This window comes from Schistocerca serialis, chromosome 8 (assembly GCF_023864345.2).
Source record: "Schistocerca serialis cubense isolate TAMUIC-IGC-003099 chromosome 8, iqSchSeri2.2, whole genome shotgun sequence".
Taxonomy (NCBI): Eukaryota; Metazoa; Arthropoda; class Insecta; order Orthoptera; family Acrididae; genus Schistocerca; species Schistocerca serialis.
Window position 1 is genome coordinate 154,748,337 of NC_064645.1, and position 15,518 is coordinate 154,763,854.

At 41.8% G+C, this 15,518-nt stretch overlaps 1 protein-coding gene across 1 annotated transcript in view; it reads right to left on the reverse strand.

Annotated features, from left to right (window-relative positions):
* Window positions 1–6,182: 6,182 nt before the first annotated feature.
* LOC126416896 (uncharacterized) overlaps window positions 6,183–15,518 on the reverse strand; it is a 306,208-nt gene continuing 296,872 nt past the window's right edge. Inside the window, exons 3-4 of the mRNA XM_050084780.1 lie at window positions 6,401–6,591; window positions 6,183–6,286 (exon numbers count right to left, since the gene is read on the reverse strand). Of these exons, the coding sequence (XP_049940737.1) occupies window positions 6,183–6,286; window positions 6,401–6,591 (295 nt within the window). The remainder of the gene's footprint in view (window positions 6,287–6,400; window positions 6,592–15,518) is intronic.

Genomic DNA, 15,518 nt, shown 5'->3' on the forward strand with positions numbered 1-15,518 from the left:
TATCTTACAGCAAGACGCATGTTTAGCGCTACAGGACACGTATTTGAGTGATCAATTTTGTACTAAAAACATTTATTTTCAAAGATATTTGAAACACAATGATACAAAGTTTTTCCATGATACATTTCATTCCATTGCAATAATCTGTAGCACCTGAGGGTATAATTACATTAATCCTCAGGGGGGTACATGCTTACTTTGTGTACCATGTGTTTGGCAAGCACAAGGAACCCTAGCTAATATGGTATTTGCTTATACAACTTTACACATCGGTACCATATTTCTCTAACACACAATTTACACAGCTATCTGATCATTTAACTGAGAGAGACAAACATTTATTTTTACTATATCAGTGACAGATGTTTACGTAATTACACAGTTGGATAACTTCACACTTATGAAACTGTATTTTGTCTGTACTTGGTAAACTGTTCATATTTTTTCGGAACCATTGTGATACTATGAGAGCTTTGAATGATGTATTTGGTAAAGGGATTATGATTTTTAAAGTACGTTTGAGACAGATGACACTTTTGACATGAGCAGAGAATTTTTTTAATTATTGGAGGAAGCTACGACGATTTTGAGATTTGACTGAGGTGTTATGATGTTATTTTTACGACGACGATGTGTATTATGCTGCTGAGGTATGTTTACGATTAATAGGCTGAGGCTATATGAGTTATTTGATTATGCTTCATATTTATAATGACGAAATATTGACGAGTGTCGATGGATTCGTATATGTGTAATAAGGTAAGGAGTAATGAATAGTGGGTAGGGACTCTTGACTTGTGAAAAAGGTTGTTGGAAACCAAGAATCGTACTTTAAGAGTTATGAAATGTGTGTGTATATGCGTGAATGTATTACAATGCAGACGAAAATTTTTTGGACACTGTTATATCAATAGCATTTTGTTTCTACAGATTTGTAACGCAAATTCTTGACCTGTGAAATGTTTTTATGTGAGACTGTCACTGTAGCGGAAACTGCTGTCGTAAATATTTCCGTAAGAAAGCTAAGTGACCACCTGCACGTAATGCGTCGCGGGCACCCACATGGGCGACAGCCGCCCGAAAAAAAAGCCATTAGCCTTCAGCCACACAGGTAGAAAAAAAAAAGGGGGAGGCCATTATAATGACAAGTGCCTTTCTACGAGAGTTGAGAGCTACTAACTTATGAAATGTCACATGACTATTGAATGATATTTTTATGCTTTGGTTTGCGTAATTGCTTATTTCATTTGATACCTGTTTTTCAGCTGTGTTGCAGCATTGCTTTTATAAAATGAAATGCATTTGCTAATGTGAACATTTTCTGTCAACAGATCTATTAAATAATTATTTTATGATCCACATTCTTTAAAAAAAGGAGCACTTGGAAAGGAAAGAACAATAAGAAGGAACTAATAACAGTAACACATAATTTTCTTTTCAAGTACTTGGTAATTTCTTTTGTAGAATAAATTGTGATGCATCACTCTAATGTTAAGATGTGACATAGGTATTAGACATGGCCATTTTAGTGTAATATTTTTTCTGCTTGCGCTATGTCATGTTTAGGTATAAGTTGCTGCTGTTTGCCAGGCATAGTGTTATTGAATTTGACTTTTGCTAATTTATACTGTAGCTTGCTTTGCAATTTTCCATTTTTTTCATTGCTGTTTATAATAATTGTTTTACGTGCTGCTGCATTGCCTCATCCCTTAGTTTAGCATCTGAGCTCAGTAGATTTAAGTTAGCTTAAGAGGGGGTAGCCTCTAAGAGAATGAGTTGCGATGAATTGGAAGAAATGCATTGAGAAAACAGGTTTAGGTAGGATTTTCTTGGAAATAAATGTTGAGGTAAGAGATGTGTGGACATATAAATACAGAAAGCATGCTTAGATAGAATTTTTTTGGTGGAAACAAAGGATGAAATAAGAGGAAAGATATATGAAGTTTTGGGTTGGACTGCAGTACCACATGTTACACTGAAAACAAACCCTGTCCTTTCCCTTTTGTGTTATCCCACTATATGTTTGTGTACCCTTGTGTATTTGTTTTCTTCCTGTCTCTGTGTAGTTTCATATAATTTTTTCTTCTTTTAATATTAAGCTACATTCACTATGATGAGGAATACTGTTATCCTCGAATATAATTGGCATTAATAATATGTTATTTACTTTGTAAAGATATTAGACATTATTCATTCTGTTTAAATGCTTGTGTGAAGTTGATGTTTCGAAAGTTACTCTGATCTTTTATGTATGTACTTATGTCATAATTCCTGTAACACTGACGTATATGTTATTTCCATTCTTTTGTAAAGCCTGTGTTACTACAAATGTTATCTGTATTGTTATGTTCTTTAATGATGTATTTTGTACCTTTGTAATTGTATTTTCATGTTGTAAATTTATAATTGTACAGACACCAGTTCTTCCAATTAAGTTACATTTCACTGCACACGTTTCTGTTGGTCATAGTATGTGGACAATATGTGAGAAGTAGGGACTGTTAGTGTTTGCATGTGTGTAACTAATTCAGCAAGGGACTGGATAACAGCATTGCTGGTTCTAAGGACAATTCCAAAAACTTTGTGAGTGCACAAGTGGTGGTTTATGGACTTGCTATATTCTCCGCAAGACTCTTCGATGGTGAATGTGCACCTGCACAATCGCAACAGATGGCTGCTGGCCATCTCTACAAGGACTACAGTGGGTCTGCACCTCTGGTGGCCCACCAATACCATTATCTCTACAAGGACTACAGTGGGTCTGCACCTCTGGTGGCCCACCAATACCATTATCTCTACAAGGACTACAGTGGGTCTGCACCTCTGGTGGCCCACCAATACCATTATCTCTACAAGGACTACAGTAGGTCTACATCTTTGATGATCCACCAATACCATTATCTCTACAAGGACTACAGTGGGTCTGCACCTCTGGTGGCCCACCAATACCATTATCTCTACAAGGACTACAGTAGGTCTACATCTTTGATGATCCATCAATACCATTATTTCTACAAGGACTGCAGTGGGTCTGCACCTCTGGTGGCCCACCAATACCGTAATCTCTACCAGGACTACAGTGGGTCTGCTCTGTGATGACCTACCTACCAATATTCATCAAAACTTCGACAGACTCTGCAGTGGGTTTGCTCTGTTGTGGCCCATTACCTGTCAGCATGTCGAGAGTCAGCACTGTCTTTCCGTTGGAAGGACAACACTACTTCTTCAAGACTACATGGAAATCCACTACTTCCGTGTGCATTTTCTTTTACTGCTCAGACTTTGAGAAAAACGCTATATTTCACTGTTATGTATGATTAGGACTGTCTTTATGGACTGTGAGAAAATTTGAGCTTTTGACCAACGTTGTATCAATAAGTGTGTGCATTTGATATCTTTGTTATTGTAATTATGAAAAATTTTTTTCAATTCTGTATTGGCCACTGCCCAATCCTATTTGTAAAAATTTTTGTGGGGAGCATGGGGGCTATGTAAGTAGGCTGTTTATGTTTTCTCTATGTAAGTAGGCTGTTTAGGTTTTTATTGGTAACGCCACCTCTATATGAAAATCACTGGCTGTGCTGTGTGCAGTCTGTGGCTGCTTTGCATTGTTGTAATACTCGCCATTGTAGTGTTAGGCAGCTGGCTGTGAACAGCGCGTAGCGTTGCGCAGTTGGAGGTGAGCCGCCAGCATTGGTGGATGTGGGGAGAGAGATGGCGGAGTTTTGTAATTTGTCATGAACTGATATATATATTATGACTTGTGATGATATCAAGGTAAATACATTGTTTGTTCTCTATTAATATCTTTCATTTGCTAACTATCCCTATCAGTAGTTAGTGCCTTCAGTAGTTTGAATCTTTTATTTAGCTGGCAGTAGTGGCGCTCGCTGTATTGCAGTAGCTTGAGCAGCGAAAATTTTTGTGAGGTAAGTGATTTGTGAAAGGTATAGTTTAATGTTAGTCAGGGCCATTCTTTTGTAGGGAATTTTGAAAGTCAGATTGCGTTGCGCTAACAAAATATTGTGTGTCAGTTGAAGGACAGTCGTGTATAATTGTTCAAAGGGCAGAATTGATGATCACGAAGTAGAAGAAGTTAAGGAATTCTGCTCTCTCTAATGCAAAGTAACAGTTGGTGGACGAAGCAAGCGAGAGTAACAATGCAAAGAGGGTATTACTGGCCAGGAGAAATCTCCTAGCATCAAATACTGGCCTTAATCTGACGCAGAAATTTCTGAGATTTAACTGTTGGAGCACAGCATTGTGTGGAAGTGAATCTGTTGGATTTCGGCCCATGGGGGCATTTAAAGTGTTTGGCGTATACACAATGCATTGACAATTGTTATATCTTACGGAGGTCTCTAAGGAACACTTGGACACGATCCGAAGGAGCCAAGTGAACCTGAAAGAGTGAGCCATTCAGTGTGAAGAGAGGCTGAAGGGTGTAGCACGATGTGTGGTAACTACATGCTGCACTGCCTATGTAAACTACACTTACGCTCATAAATTAAGGATAGTTGCAGAATGTAGTGCCACTCAACGTGGCACTACACAAAACTGGCGCTAATAGCATAGGCACATAGGGGACACAGATCTGTAAGTCCACAGTATTGGTGATAAGTTGAGAACACCGTCCCGAAACACATGTGCTAAAAAACGCCACTGTTTCCTGCGCATGTGCTCCGACATCAGTATGGGATATGATCATCATGCACACGTCCACAGGCCGCACAACGGGTTGGCATACTCTGGATAGGGTGGTCGATCAGCTGCTGGGGTATAGTCTCCCATTCATGCACCAGTACCTGTCGGAGCTTCTGAAGTGTCGTATCGGTTGAAGACGTGCAGCGATACGTCGACCGAGAGTATCCCAGACGTTCTCGATGGGGTTTAGGTCTGGAGAACAGGCAGGCCACTCCATTCGCCTGATATCTTCTGTTTCAAGGTACTCCTCCACGATGGCAGCTGGGTGGGGTCGTGTGTTATCCATCAGGAGGAAGGTGGGACCCACTGCACCCCTGAAAAGGCGGAAATACTGGTGCAAAATGACGTCCCAATACAGCTGACCTGTTGCATTTCCTGTGTCAAAGACATGCAGGGGTGTACGTGCACCAATCATAATCCCACGCCAGACCATCAAACCAAGACCTCCAAACAGGTCCCTTTCAACGACATTAAGGGGATGGTATCTGGTTCCTGGTTCACGCCAGATGAAAACCCGGCGAGAATAAAAGTTCAGACTATATCTGGACTCGTCCGTGAACATAACCTGGGACCACTGTTCCAATGACTTGTGTTCTTGACACCAGGCTTTACGGACTCTCCTGTGACCAGGGGTCAGTGGAATACACCTTGCAGGTCTCCGGGCGAATAAACCATGTCAGTTCAGTCGTCTGTAGGCTGTGTGTCTGGAGACAGCTGTTCCACTGGCTGCGGAAAAGTCCCGAGCAAGGCTAGCTGCAGTACTCCATGGTTGTCTGCGGGCACCGATGGTGAGAAATCGGTCTTCTTGTGGTGTTGTACACTGTGGACGTCCCGTAGTGTAGCGCCTGGACACTTTTCCTGTCTGCTGGAATCGTTGCCATAATCTTGAGAACACACTTTGTGGCACGCGGAGGGCCCGTGCTACGATCTGCTGTTTGACCAGCCTCCAGTCGCCCTAGTATTCCACCTCTCATAACGTCATCAATATGTGTTCTTCGAGCCATTTTCAACACAGTCACCATTAGCACGTCTTAAGACTTCTGCACACGTACACGCTGCACTGTACTCTGACATGGACCAAGCGTATGTGGACTGCTGCCAGCGCCACCGTGTGAAGACCGCAGGTCAGATGCACCGCATGGTGATACCACGATGTGATTCAAACCCACAAACCGCCCACCAGAGCGTTGTTTCACCATGTGTCAGCATTATCCTCAATTTATGAGCATGAGTGTAGTTTTACGTAAGAGACAGATGAGAATGAGAGGACAGATGGGCCAATATCTGAACAGGTACTTGTTTTTCGGACATGTTATACGAACTTTTCTTGTACTTTTGAGCAATACTATCTCTTGGAGGAATACGTGTCACTTTTTTTTAACCCCTGTATGTGTAGTTTGGGAGGAACATTATGAGAAGAAGAGCAAAGAAGGAAAATTTCAGACGCCGTCGTGTACGAGAGGTGGAGAGCTTTCCTCCTAAGTCGAGTGACGCAGACAGGGGCTGGAGGGATTACGTACCTTCTTGTTGACGGAGCGGATGAGATCTGCGGCAGTGAAGGCGGGAACGGGAGGCGGCGGGGGCGGCGGCGCCGGCTGCTGCGGGGCGGCAGCGGCGGTGGACGCAGAGGCGGAGGCGGTGGAGGCGGGGCCAGCGGAGGCGGCGGCGGCGCCGGGCGCGGGGGCGGCGGCGTGTCCGCCGTGCGGCGAGGGCAGCTGCGACGTGGAGGCGACGTCGCCGACGGCCACCCACGTGGAGCAGGAGCGCGACGCCGGCTCGAGGCGCGCGTGCGTCGCGTCGCCCCACAGCGCCAGCTCCGACACGGCGCAGCGCGCGGCCGCCGTGCCCTGCGGCGACGGCAGCTGGCTGATGTCGCTCGTGCTGAAGCTGCCGGCAAAGCGGGCCAGGGCACCGGGTCAACAAAGCTTCCCCATCCAGAAACAAACAGCGTTGTTTTCCATATTAATATTCGTGTCTATTGTAATGGATAAAGGTGCCTTCTATCTTCGCCATGTTAAAACTGCCGTTTCCAATCTACGAGGCGTGTTTTTTTAAAAGTGAGGTCTGTTTTGTTGTAAACAGTAGTAGTTCGCGCGCATACCGCAACGAGCGCGTGCGTCGTGTATCGGCTAGAGGGCCAGTATACAGAGAGAGTGGCCATAGGTGAAGTTGCCCGTGATTGGTTGATAGGCTTTGGCGCCATTTTTCTGCCAAACGTCTCTCGCGCTTCCTGTGTCAACACCGACTCAAAGGAAGGCCTCGGCGCTTATTGGTGACGTCGCGTCAGCTAGGCACGGCGAACGCCAAGTCTGTTGCAGGCAGAAACGCCTGGGCGTGCTTATCACTATAAATCTCTTATTTTTGGACAAAATGTTTGGTATTGTTTTGGATTCTGCAGTTTTATTTAGGTGAAAGACTTTCTTACTGTCGTAAAGCTACAAATGAAGATCATAGTTCTGTATTACTGAATCCTGTCGAAACAAACGTAGATCAATATGAGAAGATGCTTTGTCCCATTGCAAGCTTCGGAAATTTTACATTCAAGTAACTATATTTACTTGATCCATTTTGTTATCGAAACTTACCTCAACCCCCTTACAATGAACTCGTTTCTTTTATTTGTTTTCATTTCACATCGTCACTGGAAATGTGAACTAATTTACATGTGTAAATGTCCAACTGTTGGCAGTCATTAGATTACAGTCGTTTTCAACGAAAGGAATTCTAAACAGGAAACAAAATAGCTTCATACATCGAAAATACTGCTGAGCTTAAACTTTTTTAAACATGCACATAAATATTCCCCTCTTACAACTGAAAGGAGAAACTTTATAGGATAAAAAAATTTATTTGATAAAACAAGTATCTCTCTTTTGCCTCTTCTTCTGTCCCCCACGCCATCCCCAAACGTGTACAATCGCAAGATATTTCATTAACATTCAGTGCTCTTCACCCCATAGTCAACCAAGATACCTAAAGAAGAGCGCCAATATGTTCACAGTTTCTTGTAAAAGCAAGCCAGTACAAACGTAACTTCCTCAGATTTACAAATAAGGTAAAGAAGCACGAATTCTGTTGGTGCTGGACCATGAAGTTGTTTTTGTATGTCAATCCTTAAAACAGGTGGAAATTTAAGTTCAGGAGTACACTATTTGTTTAGAAGTGTAATGAATTGCACAATTAATTGATTGCAGAAACCTCTCAGAACAATGTGTGTTGGTCAACTACCGCCAATAGCTTCACAGTTTCCTGTGTCAGAGAAGGAGACACCACCATTATGAGTATGCCTGCAACAGACCTGGAGTTGGCCGTGCCTAGCTGACGTGACGTCACGAACAAGCGCCGAGGCCTTCCTTTGAGTCGGTGTTGCCTATGTTCGCCGTGCTGTTGAGTGGAATTGAAGTTCAGAGGACTTTTGAAAACGATTAAAAGGTATTTGAATTATTGAGAGACTTGTTATGCGTTGTGCATGCATGTTCGAGTTAGTTATATATCGTTTCTAGTACGAAATTAGCGTTTGCGTGCATACTGGTAGCATCACAAGCTTTTCTGAAGCCAATATCTGACAGTCCTTGCTGGAAACGTAAAGTTCCTGTAATTGTTGTGCCATGCTCATTCGACTTTATAGCGTCGAACTTTATTTCGTTCCGAATCAGAACACTACGCATTATTTCGGTTTCAGTATTATTGCCTGACTGTTGACGCAGGCAAGCTGTAAGCACGTTTTCCGCAGTTGTGGTTGCTGAAACATTATTCGTAGTAAATAACTGTAGGTATTCTTGAAGACAGTTTTTAATAGGCCTACTTAGTGTGGGGTAGAAGGGATACGGTTGTTTTCGTTATATTTGGTCGTTATTACAGTAGCCTACGTTTAGCATTACCTGATTTTTGTAATCTTTTTCGTTTGTTATCTACGAGAGGTATTCAGTATATATATATATATGAAAGAAAGTCGTAAGCAGTTGTTTACTTGTGAGGTGCAAAAAGTTTGAAGACCCGACAAGAAGTACTAATACGTCTCACAAGTAAACAACTGCTTACGACTTTCATTCATCTGCCTAATACAGGTACGTTAAATCTTTAGCGTTATACACTTCCGATACAAAACAAATGCTCTACACTATATATTTTTTTATTTACGTTACTTTCATTGCAATATGTCTAGTAAACGAACTATAAAGGAGATAAATGCAAGTAACGAATAATTTTTACAGCCCCTGTATCAGATTTTCCTGTGCTGTACGTATTAGGCTACTATGAGTATATTATAGCTGTAAAGAAAGGCATTTAACGAATGATTTCACCATATTGTCTTGTGCTTTTGATTCGGTGAGTGCGTACTCCACTACTCCACTACTGGCCATTCAAAAGTCCCGCCCGCAGTTTGGCAGGAAAATGGCCGCCGTATCGTCCGGTTGGCCACCCTCTCCCTATACAGCCTCTCTAGTACCGACCAAGCCCCTACCACGCCGTAGCGGGGAAGCGAGGCAACTGTCCCCCAATTGAAGCAGCTGATCGCCGCCATTTGCAGGGATGAATCCTAGTACCAGGGTTGTCATTTCACGTATATGAGACGCAACAAGAGCAAATTGAAGCACAAATTAAACACATGTTTGTTTAAAAAAAGTACTGAGCATTCGAGTCTATTTTAAAAGTATACTTAAATGATTGAAGTTTCCTAATTTCCGAAATACGTCTGCATAGAGACGCGAAATTTAAAAACGTAAGGCTCTTTCCTGACAAGGTGGAGCGAGTTTACATCGAGTTATTTGCATTAGATAATTACATGAAACTTTTAAAGTAGCAGACTGTGCGATTATTGTTTAATTCACGTAATTTTCCTGTCAGGTCCTGTTTGCTTTTTGCCGACTACTGTGTACATTTTGCGCGCTTACTTTTGTTTAGCACAGTATAGTCTACACTCGAATTTTGGTGTGACTAATTGTAATAACCCATATCACTTTAAATACCGTAGGAATTTCATTCGCACATTACTTTTTAACACTGACAGCACCTCTGAAAGTGGTTGAGTTTGCAACATTTAATCAAATATTTGACCATTTACGAAGTATAATCACCACCTGACAACACATGTTAAGTATCTAAACGCAATTACTCGACCTACCTCTGATTCATACTTAATATATATTTGATTGCCTTGGTAACCTGGAAAAGGAACGTTCAAAATTATACACACTGACAGTATTTCCACACTATTTAACCTAGGCCTATATTGCACGACTTCCAGGACACTACACCTTTTTCAAATGAGTTGGAAATCCAAATACTATCGGTACAGCATCGTCCTTCAGTTGACGTCTGTTTACATAATTTTCCATGTAACAATTCTCTTCAAAATGAAGAGTGCGCAGCAAATGATTTGCTGTCGGTTGGAAGTTCTCTCTCCGAGTAGCAACTATCCATTCCGATTTAGAAAATCATTTGTAAGGGGAAACCTAAACAAAAACAAACGCTCATAATGTATTTTTTCTCCATGAAAATACTATATACAAGTAACAGAAAGTAACAAACAACCAGAAATGACTGACCTGTGAAATGTAACATTGTTTCCGTCTTCGTCTTTGCTTCCATTATACTGTTACAATTAAAAGCAGCACATGAACGAACCCTGTTTACGCACTGTTTCCCTGCAAATGGCGGCTTCTATCACGTTCAATGTGGGGACGCGACCCTAGCGCCAATGCTCGGTCTAGTTTTTATTTAGTAAGTCTATGGTACCGACTAGAGAGCCTGTATAGGGAGAGAGTGGCCAACCGGACGATACGGCGGCCATTTTTCTGCCAAACTGCGGGCGGGACTTTTGAATGGCTAGTAGTGGAGTAGTGGAGTACACACTCACCGAATCAAAAGCACAAGACAATATGGCGAAATTATTCGTTAAATGCCTTTCTTTACAGCTATAATATACTCATAGTAGCCTACTACGTACAGCACAGGAAAATTTGATACAGTGGCTGTAAAAATTATTCGTTACTTGCGTTTATCTCCTTTATAGTTCGTTTACTAGACATATTGCAAAGAAAGTAACGTAAATAAAAAAATATAGTGTACAGAATTTGTTATGTATCGGAAGTGCATAATGCTAAAGATCTAACGTACCTGTATTACGTCAGATGAATGAAAGTCGTAAGCAGTTGTTTACTTGTGACATGCAAAAAGTTGTTGTTGATGTTGTTGTGGTCTTCAGTCCTGAGACTGGTTTGATGCAGCTCTCCATGCTACTCTATCCTGTGCAAGCTTCTTCATCTCCCAGTACCTACTGCAGCCTACATCCTTCTGAATATGCATAGTGTATTCATCTCTTGGTCACCCTCTGCGGTTTTTACCCTCCACACTGCCCTCCAATACTAAATTGGTGACTCCTTGATGCCTCAGAACATGTCCTACCAACCGATCCCTTCTTCTAGTCAAGTTGTGCCACACACTCCTCTTCTCCCCAATTCTATTCAATACCTCCTCATTAGTTATGTGATCTACCCATCTAATCTTCAGCATTCTTCTGTAGCACCACATATCAAAAGCTTCTGTTCTTTTCTTGTCTAAACTATTTATCGTCCATGTTTCACTTCCATACATGGCTACACTCAATACAAATACTTTCAGAAACGACTTCCTGACACCAAAATCTACACTTGATGTTAACAAATTTCTCTTCTTCAGAAACGCTTTCCTTGCCATTGCCAGTCTACATTTTATATCCTCTCTACTTCGACCACCATCAGTTATTTTGCTCCCCAAATAGTAGAACTCCTTTACTACTTTAAGTGTCTCATTTCCTAATCAAATTCCCTCAGCATCACCCAACTTAACTCGACTACATTCCATTATCCTCGTTTTGCTTTTGTTGATGTTCATCTTATATCCTCCCTTCAAGACACCACCCATTCCGTTCAACTGCTGTTCCAAGTCCTTTGCTGTCTCTGACAGAATTAGAATGTCATCGGCAAACCTCAAAGTTTTTATTTCTTCGCCATGGATGCAAAAAGTGTGAGACGTATTAGTACTTCTTGTCACGTCTTCAAACTTTATGCATGGCCCAAGAAACAACTGCTTATGACTTTCTAATACCTCTCGTAGATAACAAACAAAAAGATTACAAAAATTAGGTAATGTTAAATGTAGGCTACTGTAATAACGACCAAATATAACAAGAAAACTACCGTATCCATTCTACCCCACAGTAAGTAGGCCTACTAAAAACTGTCTTCATGAGTACCTACAATTATTTACTACGAATAATGTTTCAGCAACCACGACAAAATGAAGACAGAAATCTGGGAAACTTCCTGCCCCAACAGCATTAATGAAATAGTTATAAAAATACAATCAGATTACCTGGAATTACTAACAGTGGCCTAGAAATCAAATTACACTCGTGGAAATCTTCAATACAGTACTGTATATAAAAGAAAGCATCTTATGACACTGAAGGACGTAATTATGACGACTGCAACTTAGCAAAATTCTTACACATTAGATACACAATCCCATTTTAATTCAATGTTTATAAGAATTGTTATATCCTAGCCAGTAATGCCACCCGAGCCCACTGCCAAAAGGTTGGCAGCATCAAAGTCCGGAAGCCGTCCGCATAAGCAGCGCCAGCGAGACAGGAAATCGCCGCAAGTCTGCGCGCGCCACCGCTGGCTTCTGGTTTCTTAAGCGCTAGGACAGTTCTGTATTCGCCGCTCAGTTGTATACTCGCCACCGAATTGTGTACTTGCTAGTCAGTTGTGTGTTCATCGCAGCAGAGTTGTTGTTTGTCGTCAGCCGACGCTGACCTAGCCGCTCCGACTCGAACTAGACAGATCTCTATAGACACGGAGTTCACTATTGTGTTTCTGTATCTTCATCAATAAAGATAAGTACCGACTTTTATTTAATCAGAGTGTTTGGGTTTTCATCTTTCTGTTCACTGTTCCAGCGGACCGGTCGGCCCGCTATTAAAAGTGTGGCGGTGACTTCGTAAGCCGTTTCTACAGCGAATTGTTTGTTGCTACGAACACCGCCACAAAAAGAATAATGTGTTATAATAATTTTCACACAGCCAATTTACAGGTCTGTTTTCAAATTAAACTATGTATATTGCAAGTTGTTTTACATGTAGTACAAAGGGAAAACGACTTCCTTCGCATAGATAAGAGTACTTGGTTGGTTTCCACAAGGCTCCTGTTTGATTTATGTCAGCCCTGTTGACTGCGACTGCCCACTGCTTTCGTTTTTCTTCATTGCGTGGTAATGCTAACATGCGAAATCCACCTTCGCCTCTATTGGAACAACCAAATGCAGCACGACCTGGCATCGTTTACGAACGTCTGCAGAACGAATTACAGATGTCAAAGACAATACTATACAATTACTAACGTGTTTACTTCAAACATGTAGTCCTACCGACTTCATCACAAAACGCTTCATTATTTCAACTCGTATTTAAGATCGCAAACGCTAATTATGTACTAAAAACGATATACAACTAAATCGAACATGCATGCACAACGCATAACAAGTCTCTTAATAATTCAAATACCTTTTAATCGTTTCCAAAAGTCCTCTGAACTTCAACTCAAAAGCACGGCGAACATAGGAAGCGCGAGAGACGTTTGGCGCCATTTTTCTGCCAAAGCTAATCAACCAATCACGGGCAACTTCACCTATGGCCACTCTCTCTGTATACAGGCTCTCTAGTACCGACATACTTCGGGAATAACTGTGCTCAGTTTCAGCTCTGTAGCTAATCTGTACGGTTCTGTTCTGTGCTTTCAAATTGTTTTAAGACCATCAACTCGCCCGCAGCATGTGAGGTTCGCTCAGTGATACGGTTTTTGTCGGCAAGGAACCTGTCTGTTGCAGAAATTCATCGATAGATCTGCGAAGTATACGGTGATACTGTTATGAGTGAAAGCAAAGTGCGTAAGTGGATACGAGAATTCAAAGATGGCCGTAACATTGTTCATGATGAGGACCGCTCCGGTCGCCCTTCTTTGATTACAGACGATTTGGAGCTTCAGTTCGAGGCGAGGATTCGTGACAACAGGCGCTTCACAATAACAGGTCTCTCAAACGAATTTCCCGACGTGTAGAGATCAGTGCTTTACAACATTGTTTCTGAACAGCTGAAGTTTAGGAAACTGTGCTCCCGTTGGGTCCCAAAACTCCTAACAGAGGACCACAAAAACCAAAGATTTGAGTGTGTGATGTCCACAGCTCGTGGTCGTGCGGTAGCGTTCTCGCTTCCCGCGCCCGGGTTCCCGGCGTCGATTCCCGGCGGGGTCAGGGATTTTCTCTGCCTCGTGATGACTGAGTGTTGTGTGATGTCCTTAGGTTAGTTAGGTTTAAGTAGTTCTAAGTTGTAGGGGACTGATGACCATAGATATTAAGTCCCATAGTGCTCAGAGCCATTTGCACCATTTTTTTGAGTGTGTGGTGAAGTTCCTGACCCGTTATCACAAAGAAGCTGACGGCTTCTGATGTCAGATCGAAGCAACAGAGCATGGAATGGAGACACACACACTCGCCTGTAAAGGTGAAGGCCAAACAGACTCTGTCCCAGCGCAAATTCATGGCGTCGGTGTTTTGGGATACGCATGGTGTTTTTTTGGTCGACTTCTTGCAACGAGGAACCACTATCAATGCAGAATCATACTGCCAAACCGTGAGTAAGCTACGCAGAGCGATTCAAAACAAAAGACGCGGCATGCTTACAAAGGGAACTGTCCTTCTCCATGACAATGCAAGACCTCACACTCCAGGTCAGACCCATGATTTATTGGGCAGTTTTGGCTGGGAAGTTTTATACCACCCACCCTAGAGTCCTGACCTTGCACCGAGCGATTACCATCTGTTCCTCCACCTCAAACAACACCTCAGTGGCAACCGGTAACAATGATGACGACGACGTGAAAACGGCAGTGAACTCTTGGTTATCAGAGCAGGCGGCAAGTTTTTATGGTGAGGGTATTTTAGAACTGGTTGAGAGGTATATACGTATTTGAACAAACGGCAACTATGTCAAAAAATAGAGTAAAGTATGTACTTTCTTAAAATAAATTTAGTTTTTTGAAATAACTTTTAGTTGTGTACTTATGTTCAAACGGACCTTACTTAAATATCACGCCTCGTACAATTTTTTTGGGTAGTATTAAGTACAGAATAGAGAAATTTTTTACGCGCATTTACATTATTTGCTAACAAGCTGACATTTCTTAAGAATAATACACACATAAAAAAAAGGATGCCAGACCGAAACTAGTCATAAAATGAAAGAAGTGAAATTTGCAACTTTTGCTAGTATTTCGTTGTACTGAACTTTAAATTGCGCTTTTACTGTATTATATCATTCGGTGTGAATGTACACTATGATCAAAGGGATCTGTAGGATCTGTACTGTGGGGCGGTGGGTGGAAATTTCTTATTGTTGCTGTTCTCAACACAGGCTCTCTAACTACTATGTTGGCAAACAGAAAGTGATTAGCAAAAAGGTGATGCCTGTAATTAAAGTTCACTGTGTCTACTCTGATGGAGAAATGAAATTATTGATCATTGAAGTTCATTACGCTGAGGATTGAGGATGATGTCTGGGATTCATAGAAAATGCAGTTTACTATAACAATTTTCACTGTATTCTGAAAACGACAAAGCATAAAGTTCCAGACAAAAGTTTACCCAAGCAATGCTACTATCAGCTCTTGTACTATCAGAGCTGTTCAGTCTATTGCGTGGATCCTATTATCCCTAGATAACGAAACTGTTCAATAATAGTTATCGATTTAAATGTTCAAAGTGAATGCTTGCCC